Source organism: Podarcis muralis, chromosome 5 (genome assembly GCF_964188315.1).
Source record: "Podarcis muralis chromosome 5, rPodMur119.hap1.1, whole genome shotgun sequence".
NCBI classification, from domain to species: domain Eukaryota; kingdom Metazoa; phylum Chordata; class Lepidosauria; order Squamata; family Lacertidae; genus Podarcis; species Podarcis muralis.
In genome coordinates this window covers 57,389,592-57,402,122 of record NC_135659.1, presented here as the reverse complement: position 1 = coordinate 57,402,122, position 12,531 = coordinate 57,389,592, and the positions used below count along the sequence as shown (strand labels likewise).

Genomic DNA, 12,531 nt, shown 5'->3' with positions numbered 1-12,531 from the left:
AATGGTTAATGGAAACAGTCATATACCACATAGACTAGCATGCTCTTAAATTATAGCTGTTGGAATGCTGATTTAAATTCTTCAGAGAGCCTTGGGGTTTGTGTGACAATTCATGTTAGAATTTGAGCAGAATTTTCTTTCTGCTCCTGAAAGTAAGGGTGAATTTAGACACATGTATTTCACAACAAAGCAGCTTTTTCTGAATTCATGAATATGTAATTCATGTCCCTACCATATATTAACGTGTATGTACCAGTAGTTAATGTGCATAACAGAAACATGCCTTTGAATGGCTGCACAGAAGGAACTTTCATCTGTTGCATTGGTGACATGTCGTGTTCATGGATATGTGTATCAGTTCATGATAGGGATTACGTGCACACACACAACAAAGAGTTGCTTTGACATAAGTATGCATCCGAGTCAGTCATTACACTTAGCAATGAAGATGTGCAATACAACTTCCTTTTACTAAGTGTTTACAGATGTTTACGTTTGCTTGATAGGACGACACACATTTTAATGATAAATGTGCTATCTGTTAATGACCATGTTGAGTCATTTAAGTAGCTTCTCCATTGACAAATGCTTTAATGTAATCTTCACTGAATCTCAGGGACAGAAGCATGGCCTCCAGGTGTTTGTCTTAAGTATGTCGGCGGAGACCAGTTTGGCCATGTGAACATGGTGATGGTCCGATCATTGGAGCCCCAGGAGATTGCAGATGTCAGCGTACAGATGTGCAGCCCTAGTACTGCAGGAATGTATCAAGGACAGTGGCGAATGTGCACTGCCACAGGACTTTATTATGGAGGTAAGTGCCACCTTCTCATAAGACTCTTACTTGCGACATTTGAGCAGCCTTCTGTGTTGCTGGGACTGTTGTGAGAATAATATCTGCTAACTATTGCAACTCTACTTGTTAAGAGAATTCCAGAACCGAGTTCAAACAAGTGTTCCTTTCCATATAACATTTCGGACCCCACAAAAACCCCTCACGTTGTAGCTATCTTTCAGGAAACAGACAAATGAATGTAAATGTTTCCTTTAAAGGTGGCAATGGCCACTGGGCCTTTTGAAGTGCTATCTGCCTTATGATCCTCCCCGCCTTTTGGCAGGTGTGAGACAAGGATCACTGTCAGTGTGCTGCTGAAGATTGCTTCCCTTAAAGAGGCCACTGCAGCCCCTTTTAGGGGGGGCAATGCACAACATGAATGTTTTATTTTTATTTTTCAAAACTCAGATCCTGCCAACGTACTGAGGAACTCAATATCATTAACAAACTATTTCAAAATATAGAATAACTCCTAAGTTATGGGAAACTTTGCACATCTTAAAAAGTTACCTTTCATGGCAAAGCAGCAACAACCGCAAACAAACCCTGAACCCAACAAAAATTCCATGTAATTCCAATACTCTTTTATAATCCAGGACACAAACCATTTCAAGTGTTTGAAAAGTGGCATGTTACAACTTCAGGTATTAATTGTTAGGTTGATTCACTTGTCTGTTTTACTGCGTAACTAACATAGGAGAGATGGAACGAAATATATTGGAATAACACTGAACAGAAGCACTTTAAACTGCAACATTAGTTGTAGATTCCACTTGTGAGATTTGATTGCCAATTTTTCTGTTCGTTTTTATTTCCTGTTGATGATTGGCATGTTTAACAACTTTCACCCCCAAATAGTGGTATTTCTTTCAAGTGAAAGATGTGACTTCCACTGAATTTTCTTTTTGGGAGTCTTTTTGTATAATTATTTTCATGCTTGGGAATGACTAGAATAAATACCAAGATTAACAGAAGGTGGCAGTATTTCACTATCTTCAAACTTTCAGAATGCCGAATACTAAAACATTCAGGCTGGCTTTGAGCAAACAACAAGCCCTGTTGTAATACCTCCCATGTATCTGAAATGTGGTCCATATTGATATTACAAGGATTTGGCATTTTCGTTTCTTATGTTTGATTATAAGCATCATGTTGTTTGAGAGGTATTGAAATTAAGTAAAATTGCAAATTGTATTTTGTGCTGACCCATGTTTCTCTTTCACAGACATCATCTGGGTGATCCTCAGTGTGGAAGTTGGAGGACTTTTAGGAGTAACGCAGCAACTGTCATCATTTGAAACTGAGTTCAACACACAACCACATCGCAAGGTAGAAGGAAACTTTAACCCGTTCGCCTCTCCGCAGAAGAACAGGCAACCAGATGAAAACAACCTAAAAGACCCTGGGGGTTCTGAGCTAGACACAATCAGCAAAAACACGTGGGGGCCTGCTCCTGACCAAATTGAACAAGATCAGACTGAACTGTCACAAAACTCTGTAAATCTCTCCCCCAGCAGTCACTCGAACAACTTATCAGTAGTGACATACAGTAAGGTAGGTGCCCTGGGGGTACAGGAGAACGGGGAGGTCATGAGTCCATGACCTGTATTGTAATGGTCCTTCCTTGCAAATTGCATGACTCCCCCTTGTGCCTCTGTACACTCCGCTTAAAAGGGCCTGCATTTGGCTGTTCATCTTACAAGTCCTTTCACTGAATTAAAAGCAAGCTTAAACAAGACTATTTTCAAATGCTAAAACTATTTTAACATTCTGTTAAAATAATATTCTTCAAATGCTGCTTGCCGGATTTGAGAAGGCAACAATTTACAAAGCTGCTTTTTTAAAGTGCACTTAAAATTGGAAGTATATTAGGTGGTAAGTGCTAAAAATGTAGTCAACCAGATTTGGAAGCTAAAATGTATGGATAAGAGAATATTGATCAGAATGTGTTCCAGGTCTGTGCAGAGTGTGGGGTAGCCAGGTATACTTGCCCCAAGCCTTGGAGGGCTACGTTGGCGGGGGGGCCGGGGCTTTTTTGTTTGAGTTTATAACTTTATTCTAAAAAGACTCCCACCCTGGGCCTCAGACAAGCTCTGCATAGACCTGATGTGTTCACTTTTCATTTCCCTTTTTGTTTCTGCTTTACTTCAAATCATTGCTTAAAATGATTAGATTCACTTGTTGCATTTTGTTCTGATTTCATTGAAAACATTTTGCTGCCTTTTGCATATAAATATACAGAAACTTGTGGAATCATAGTTTACATAATCCAATGTGGTGTAGATGGTGTTTGTTTTTCCATTTTCCACATGGACAGGTCCATTCAGCATGTTATTCAGGGCACTGAGGCAATTGCCAGTTGGTGTAAGGTTTAAAATAGAATGAATAAAATGTATTGAGCAGCTAGGGTAGAAGGAAGACAGTTGAAGCAGATAGTGTACTGGTAGTGTGTGACTAAAGCTACTCTCAAATGGATTGGATAAGGGTGAATTCAAGTTATGACGAAGAGAGAACATTTCTTGATGCAAGTGATGATTGCATCTTGGAGCAGTTAGTCATAGAATCAACAAGAGGAGAGCCAGCAATTTAATCCTAAACCATGTCCAGGTTTCTATGGAAGATATAAGTATTGTTGAAATATGTAGGCTGTGGTCACACTTTCTTTCAAACTCAGTGAAAAGTTGCTTCCAAGCTCCAGTACAGTCACATTTACTTTCACAAGGTAGAATTGCTCAGTTGGTTAAAAGGAAGTTAAGCGGTGGAAGGATCACATCTTTTTACCAGGGTGCAACACCCCACCTCCCCCCAAAGTCCACATTCCTTTTGAGATAATCTGTCAGGAGCAGCGTGTCACTAGTGGCAAGGATCAGAGCTTTGCACTCACTCACATACCATCCATCCATTCAGACTCCATTCACCCATTCAGTCTTTCTCACAGTTGCATGTGCTACCTGCATTTATCAACAATCACACCAGCCCCACAGTTGTTCTTTATTCTGTCACTATGGTGCACTTCCTGTAGGAGTAGGAGACACCTGAAACATTTACTAATAGGACATTGAAGACTCAGCTTACTCACAAACCAAACTCAAGCAAAATGGCAAATGGGGTAAGCCTCTAGAGGCCAGCAGACAGATAGGTGACTGGGGAAAATGAGGGGCATGGAAAGCTATCACTGGCTTATACTATATCCAATATCAGAAGCACATCCTCTGAATATCAGTTCCTTATGTTGAATACAGTGATTGGAGACATTATCAAGTTTATTCAGTACAGAAAAATGAAGTTTTTGGTATTTTGTATTCCTTAGAGGCAAAAAGTAGCAACAAAATTGCTTGACAATAAATTCTGCTTTGCACTGCAGGAGTTTGTTATTGAATGCTAACATTTTCAAGAGTGAGTTGGCAAAAATCCCTTCCGGCCTATCCTCTTTTAAATGATATATCCACTGAATAAAACACCCTTGTTTGAACTCAAAGGCACCCTATCATTTCATGCAGAGGGACTAGATAAGCATTTGTTTCTGTGACCTCTCTTACTCTGTAGTGCTTAATATTTTTTCTGTCAAAGCTTAGTGACTGGTCTGGGACCAGCAAATAAAGCATTATTGAAGATAACCAGATTTCGATTTTATCAGTAATCTGAATGGGAGACTACTTGAAGCCTTGTGTGTGAGAGAAATACTTCATTAAAACCCACATTTTCACCAAAAAAAACTCCACAATCAAATCAATTCCATAAAATTTATGTATGCTTAAGTATAAGATGAAAGTTAAATTTGTACAAATATTTACCATATATGGGAAATTTTCTGAATCTGATCAATATTGCATGTAACATCTCCTTTACATAGTAAATATTTGTCACATTCACTCTTTCTCCCAATAAGCCCAAAATGGAATGGCTTAAGTTTATATAATCTTTTTTAAGCTACCATTTTTATGCCTGCAGCTGCGAAATTGCTCAGCAAGAACTTATGGGTAATAAAGCATGTTTTTAAAGAAAGAGAGCATGATATATAGAAACTAAAATCTAGCCCTTGAGCAGGAATTATACTTGCTCTGTGTATTCATTTCAATCTTTATTCTAAAATTTTATTTCTGAAGAATTACTGCTAGAATCAACTGGCTGAATTCACTGGGTAGTCCCCACTCATACTGTGTGCTAAGTATACAGGTTCCTACATTGATAGGTATGCAGCTTAAGGAGACAACTTTAAAATGTGATTTTTCTCTGCCTACCCCCTAACATTCTGAAGTGGTACAGTACAAAGAGGGAAGTATGTGCTTTTTCTGAACATGTAGATCAGCTCCTTGTTTAAATAGAAGAACAGATGAATAGTGGGAAAGAGCTTTGAGCTACTGCATTATATTTGTGCAGCATGCTTTGAAGGGGGGGAAAACCCTGTTTGTGTTGAGTTTACATAAGTGATTCAAAAGAGCTTTGGGTAGTTTGGAGAAGCACTGACCAGGAACGGGCCAGGAAGTGATGAGAAATAGAGGACGATTGAGTAGTTCTATCTGAGGCTGCCATCAGTGTAAACTGGAAGACTTCTGTTTTGATTTGCAGCCATGCATCAAAAGCTGATGCCTTAAAAAATAAATAAACTGTACTTCTATTTATTCAAATTACACCACAAACTAAATAAAAATAAAGCCAATGATGTTCAACTCCAATCTTTTCTATATTAGAGTGATACCTAAACTTGGAGAGAAACTTAAGTTATGTTGGAATTACGTTTCCCAGTTAACATCATTACCAACAGTAATGTTGAGTTAAGAGCCGGTTCTTACCCAAAAGTTTAATTGGGTAGTGTTATCATTTTTTACTAATTGGGAGGCACATCAGGAAGTCAGTAAGAAAACTACTGGGATAATTCTTTTTATGGAGAAACTTTTGCACTACTAGAGTAAGCATTCCACAGTAGAAGAAGAAGCAGTATTTTCCAGATTACTGATTACTTCAGAACTTGTTACCATCAAAGCACAGACCACCTAAAGTGAGGGTCACCAGCGTGGTCCATATCGGTGGCCTGGTGCTCACAAAGTCCTTCATTGGCATTGCTGGGCAGGGTCCCCAGACTCTGAGCTTTTATTTTTTTTAAAAAAAAAGAAAAAAGGGTAAATCTCTAGTCCTCCTAGAAAGAAAGTTGTGAAGCAAATGTGCAGGTACCATTCTAAGCAATTTACATATGTGAAATGAGCTCCCATCTGTCATTGTTTTTAGCCAAAGGGCAAAGTCAGAGCTGTGGTTGATAATCAAAATGTGCCCACTGGTCTAAAAAAGTTGGCAATCCCTTACCTAAAGGATGTATCCTATAGCAAATGAAGCTGCTTATAGCTACAAGAGTCAAGCGTGTAACTGGCTATCCTCTTGTTATTTTCTCTGCTATTAATATTTCCTGGGTATATCTAAGAGAGATCTTATTTGCAGAATGCAATGCAGCACAACTTATTTCCAGATAAAAGACTGTGCAATAAAGGTAAAGGAACCCCTGACCATTAAGCCCAGTCACGGACGACTCTGGGGTTGCAGCGCTCATCTCACTTTACTGGCTGAGGGAGCCGGCATTTGTCCGCAGACAGCTTCCGGGACATGTGGCCAGTATGACTAAGATGCTTCTGGCGAACCACAGCAGCGCACGGAAACGCCGTTTACTTTCCCGCTAGAGCGATACCTATTTATCTACTTGCACTTTGATGTGCTGGCGAACTGCTAGGTTGGCAGGAGCAGGGACCGAGCAACAGGAGCTCACCCCATTACGGGGTTTCGAACCGCTGACCTTCTGATTGGCAAGCCTTAGGCTCTGTGGTTTAGACCACAGCACCACCCACAGATAATAAGACTGTGCAATAGTGACTGACAAATAGCCTGTATGTATATTGCATATAAGAGAAAAGAACATGGTAGTAGAGCAGATGCTTTGTGTGCAAAAGGTCCCAAGTTCAATCCCTGGCATCTCCAGCTTGGGCTGGGAAGGACTCCCTGCCTGAAACCCTGGAGGACCACTGCCAGTCAGTGTTGCCAATACTGGGGCTAGGTGGATCAATGGTCTGACTAGATATAAGTCAGCTTCTTATGTTCCTATATTTGTGGAAAGTTTATAAGGCCAACTAAAATATATCAGTCTTGGATTTCACTTTCCCACCATCCCTGGTGACCTCTTAAGAAAAAAATGCAGTAGCTTCATATTAGTAGGGGTTCTGGTAAAAAATATCCATAAATTGCTATTGGGTGCTTGGTCTTTCAGAGCCTAAAAACTGAATGTTGTCCTAGCATTTGAAATGTATGCCAGAGGTGAGTTAAGGTAGAAAACAAATATGATGATGCCATTTGTATTTTAGAGATTTATTTGAAGAATGCACTGTTTCAGAATGATGCTTTAGTAGAGTAAAGAGTGGCTGAAACATTGTGGATTGGAAATGATAGGTTTATATGCCTCTTATTGTATATGGTCATAATTTAGAAATTAATTTGTGCCTGTTTTACCAATGGTGGCCAGCTAATGAATAGCCATAATTGAAAACCTGTAGAAGTGTGGCTTATATTAGTGCTGCCTACCTTGGTTTAAGTCATGTGAAGTTGGCTCATTGCAAATAGGCTTTTGAAAGTTTATTGTATGCATGTTTTGGAATTTGAAGGTCAACTCTGCTAATACTGCCAATTCTGGCTTGCCACAAAACATGCATGAGGTCTGCAACTCAATATGGCATCTTTGACTGGGGAGACAGAATCAATCTTTAAGCCTAGTGAGCAGTTTTGTTTGTGCATAAACCGTTGGGGCTAGGACTGTTTTTGGTTTGTGAGCAGGAGCTTTAAAGATTTAAAGAGCCATGTAGGGAACTTAATTGCATTGTTATAGCATTCCAGGAGTTCAGTATATCAAACCCCTTGAACGTATTTAATATCCCAAACTAGAACTTCACTTCAATGATTTTGTCAGTGTTTTAGATTTCTCTTTGGGCTCAGTATGACAGGTGGCAAGCGAATATATTTTGACTGTGTAGACACTGAAATGTAGCATTGAAATGCAGAAGAGAATAGATTAAAATGAAATGAATTGTATGACCCTTTGTAAAAAGTGATAAATGGCTTTAGAACATAGGTTGTAGAGGATTTCATAAACTTTGGGATGTTGTGGTCACATTGGAACAGACATTGCTTAGTTTATTCCCCTTTCTGAAATTAATTTTTGTCTCTAATTCTTTTCCAGGGTTTTCACGGTCCTTATCCCTTTGGACAGTCTTAAAAACAAAAACGGGTATCGTCGAGAAGAGAATTTGACAAAGAATGGACTTGGGAGGGAGGGGGAGTTCTTATGGCTTATAGAAGATACAACACGAACCCCCTTCTTGGTCTCCATATCCTGAGATAAGAAGAAAACAAACAATAACTTAAGACTAGTTGTTTCCAGAAAAAAACAAAACTAAAGTATGCATGTGTGAATGCTGAATTTCAGGAGTGCTGTTCAGTGCTATGAGAGAGAAAAATACACCAATGTTTTGTTTAGAAGTCATTGTCACAGTTAATTAGGTAGCCTAAAAGAAATTTTTTAAAAAAGATTAAAATGGAAAAGCCATCTCTTTTTAAAAGAAATTATTTTGCCTACAGAGAGGTTGTAGTCTGAGCAAATGTTAATTTTTTGTTCCTTGTTCATAACTTTTTAAAAAAGGGACAGCGTGCATTTTTATGGAGATGTGCTTGCTATGAAATGGAAGCTTGCTTAGCATTTTCTTGGTTAGTGCAGCTATTTGTTTGTCAGATGGTATTAATTTCTAGCTTGATCAATATCCAGATCCATAAATTTTAATGACGTCTTTCCCCCCCCTTTCTTTCTTTTGGTTATTTGCCTTTATTCTGCTTTTGGTATCATTCTTCTGGGCATGGTGTGCATTAGTCATCTGCTAGTTCTTTTCTGTTTGGTTGCTCCGACCCAGTTTTGTCATTCGTTGTGCAGGGCAAGAATGTCAAGAGGGTAAAAACACTGAGCTGATGCAAGAGGGGTGTCTTGTGCTTTGATTGTGGCACATGCTCTTATTTAAATTCCAAAGTTTGCCCTGAACAGTTAGCATATTGAAATATTCCCATGTTCATTAATGTACGGTAACTGTCTTTGAGACAGCTATGCATGTATATGTCACTTTTGTGCCAAGAAGAAAAATTATTTTTCGGAGTGGTAGAGCACCAATTATTAAATTTCCATGACACTTCTAAGATGTAAATTTCACATCTTCTGTTTTAGATTGGAATGACCACTTTGAGTCTTCAGTGATAAAAAAATAACTAGCTTGTTGGCAGAGACTAAATTGTTTTGAACATATGGGAGAAAGAAGAACCATCAGCAGCCATTCACAGCAATTCCTTCTGCTTATCAGCTTGTTTGATCTCTGAACACTTCGATTTATAGACGGTGTGTGTGTGTGTGTGTGTGTGTGTGTGTGTGTGTATCAAGGGTGTGGAACTGTTTAAGATCTAACTGCGTATAGCCCATGAAGAATGATAGCCATATAATTGAGGCCAATCTGTCCAATTCCATAGAGAATTAGCAGAGCATGGTCTCTTGAAACTCTTGGGTTTTGCATTGGTTTAAGGAGGAGGGGGGTTTCTGTCTAATTCAAAAACTTGAACTAGGCCACAGCAGCCATCTGCCAAAGATAGAATAATATGCAATGCCTCCTTCCTTTCATCTCACTTAGAAGATCAAACTCCCTGGTCTGAGATAGTGGAAGTATGAGTATGTACCGATGCAGATAATGCAAGGCCTGAAGTAACATACTTTGAGCTACCTTGTTGGTTTGATTTGCATACGAGGCCTTTGTATTCTTCTGTATAGCTGACCACAACCCTGTTTCCCATCAGAACATATATATATATATATATATATATATATATATATATATATAGCACCCAAAGTCTATTAAATGGATCTGGCTAGGATCCTAGTAGGCAGATGTGTAGGTATTCAGTCTTCTAGGCCAGCTCAGCATCTAATTTGATGTTTTCACTTTTGAAGAACTTGTATAATTTTTTTGCATCCCAACTAATTTGAAGAGTATAGTTTATCTATGACCATAGCCATGAACACTGGAAGAAATGATTGCAAGGGATTCATCTGAGAGGACAAATTATGGGAGTGTAGAAACTATGGAATGCCTTCCTTTAACTTTCCCCCAGCTTGGCTCCCCAAATTCTTATCTTAATCACCATAAGCAGCATATTATTCAGATGCAAAATAAGGTGTAGAAACTGATTATGTATAGCATTAGTCATGATAATTGGTTTTATTTATTTTTCCTGCTCTGGGCAAGCAACTTTTTTGATACGCAAAGAAAAGACTGAGTACACTGTATGGTTTTTTGAGATGGGTGTGTGTGTGAGAGAGAGAGAGTAACCTCTGGTGGCAACATTGGAAGTCAATGGCAACAACTGGCAGCTACTATGGTAAGCCAAGTTAAAACAGATTCAGTTTTCTCTTTAGACCAAGTTAGGTATTCAGAAACCTCACCATCCAAACTGTCAAACATTGTGGAGACTTTAGTTTTTTCATAGTGCAGAGCAAAAACTGATATTTACTGCCAACTACTGTTCTTTTACAGCAAGTAGGGATGGCCATTTCCGGCAAGTCATCTCAAATACTATCTCCTCTTTTGAGTGCTGGTGACTTTTATGAATGAAACAGTCGTTCCACTGAAAAAAGCAGAAATCACAGCCAGGGCCCAGCTTGGTTGCAGTAAAAGTAGTTCTCTTTATTGTCACTAGTTTCTGAGATCTTTCTGGGGATAAACATTCCTCTCTGGGGGGGGGGGGGATGATCTCTGTATAAATAGTTACAAAGGGCTCATACCTGTTTGCAGGTATTTTGATTTGAGTGATAATCCCTTCAGTGATGACAATGGGAGGATGTTTAAAATGCTCATTGTTTTGTGTCTCGTTTCTTTTCTCAAATATTCTTCTCTTTATACAATACCTCCTTTATTACTCATTGAGCTTCTTGGAACTCTGATTTTAAATTCATTAGTTTTTAAGGCATTTTTGATGATTTTGGAGCCATTGAAATGGCTGAAGCCAAAATCATGTTTGCTTGGGAGCAGCACTTTCAGACAGCTAAGGAGGGCAAGACATTTTTGTGCCTAAGCATAAAGGTTTGATTTTCACAAATGCATAATACTAGCTTCATAATTATCAGGGGAAGCGGCCACCTTCCCCCCCCCCCAACAGATGGCCTATGGCTTCAACAGCATGGGATGCAGAAACACAGTAGATGTAGCTTTACATAGCATGGAGGTGTAGTAATGAGGGGTGGCTGTACCTGCAGAATAGCTGAATGTCATAAAGGCACAACTCCTTTGTGAGAAAAAGGTGGCAATGCTAACCAGTGCCTAGATTTAACACACAACAGATATAATCACATGTAGGGGAAACAGTGTAGACTTCTGAGTTTGGAAGTGGCATGGGTATTTAGATTGCTTTGTTGCAATTACAGGAATCAGAGAGCCACTCATAGCTTTAAAATGCACATATTGGCAAACACTCTTACCCACTTCAAATATTATCGTGTATATGCCTCTCGTTCCCTCTTGCATGATCTGTAAAAATACGTTGTGAATAAAATAACCCTTTTTACCAAAGTGATACTGTTTGGACATGGAGGAAGCTAAGCATTGCTTGACCCCTATCCTTGTTCCTGAAATGTGACTGATTCTTGCTCCCCCAAATTTAGCTTGCTTCATGTAACAAGTGTGGTTGGCTCTGGCCATTTCCCCAGTGGTTCTCATTCTGGAAGAAATGATGGATTCCCGAGGAGGAAGAAGTAATTTTAATTTAACAAAGGGAAGTTTGGATTTCTCATTTGTTTGCAGCGTTCTTTTTTTATTTTTATTTTAATGCAGATTAAACTGTAACCCAAGCTGTTGGGTTTGAAAATGTGCTGGCAACCTCTGCATCTGAAAATGTGACTGTGCCTGGGAGGCAAGAGCACCCAGTCTTCTCACTAGGAAATTGAGCTGGCTTTGAGCCTTAGTGGGTGCAAGTAAGCTCTGTCTCTGTTTGGGGATGGGTGCTAAGCCTGCACTGTCAGGTTGGGCCTATGTTGTTGCTCCTATTTGGGGCAGGTGAAAGGTGTATCCTAAGGCCTCAGGGATTTGGGAATGTGTATTCATCCCGCCCCCCAGCTGCAGATGAGTGCGTCTTGAATCTCTATAGGTACAAGTGTAGCCGGAGAAGCCTGGGGCTAAGAAATGCACGCTGTCCCATGTCTGGGTTTCCACTGTTTTTTCTCTTGTGTGAGTGAGTGGTTGATTCTGCAGCCTGTCTTTATTCTCTCTGGGGGGAGTGCATGTGTAGAGCAGGATGTGTGTTGCTTCTTTGAGTCTGGGAAGAATCCTGTAATAGCACATTGTGGGGGAAAACAAAGATGCTTTTTCCTTAATGTATAAATGAATATTTGTATGATTAAATTAACACAAAACAATCTTATACTTGAGTTTTTATTGAATGACCAAAGCTTGGACCTACAGTGCCTTTTCGTGGTTTAAATGGTTCCCACTTTACTTTCCTTCTTTCCCATTTGTTGGGGAGTATCATGCAAGCCAGGACTGAGCTGAAAACTCTGTGCTTAATAAATGAAATAAAATGAATTGTGGTTAGGGTGCTGTCTTGTGCCTTCATAGAATCATAGAACTGGAGTTGGAAGGGAT

The 12,531-nt window shown here is 39.4% G+C and overlaps 1 protein-coding gene across 2 annotated transcripts in view; it reads left to right on the top strand.

Moving 5' to 3' along the window:
• The window catches only part of ILRUN (inflammation and lipid regulator with UBA-like and NBR1-like domains), a 38,490-nt gene extending 26,180 nt beyond the window's left edge, over window positions 1-12,310 (top strand). For both annotated transcript variants that reach the window (XM_028734086.2, XM_028734084.2), the window contains exons 3-5: window positions 617-814; window positions 2,061-2,389; window positions 8,049-12,310. In XM_028734086.2, the coding sequence (XP_028589919.2) occupies window positions 617-814; window positions 2,061-2,389; window positions 8,049-8,084 (563 nt within the window). In that variant the 3' untranslated portion in view covers window positions 8,085-12,310. The remainder of the gene's footprint in view (window positions 1-616; window positions 815-2,060; window positions 2,390-8,048) is intronic.
• The last annotated feature ends 221 nt before the right edge of the window (window positions 12,311-12,531 follow it).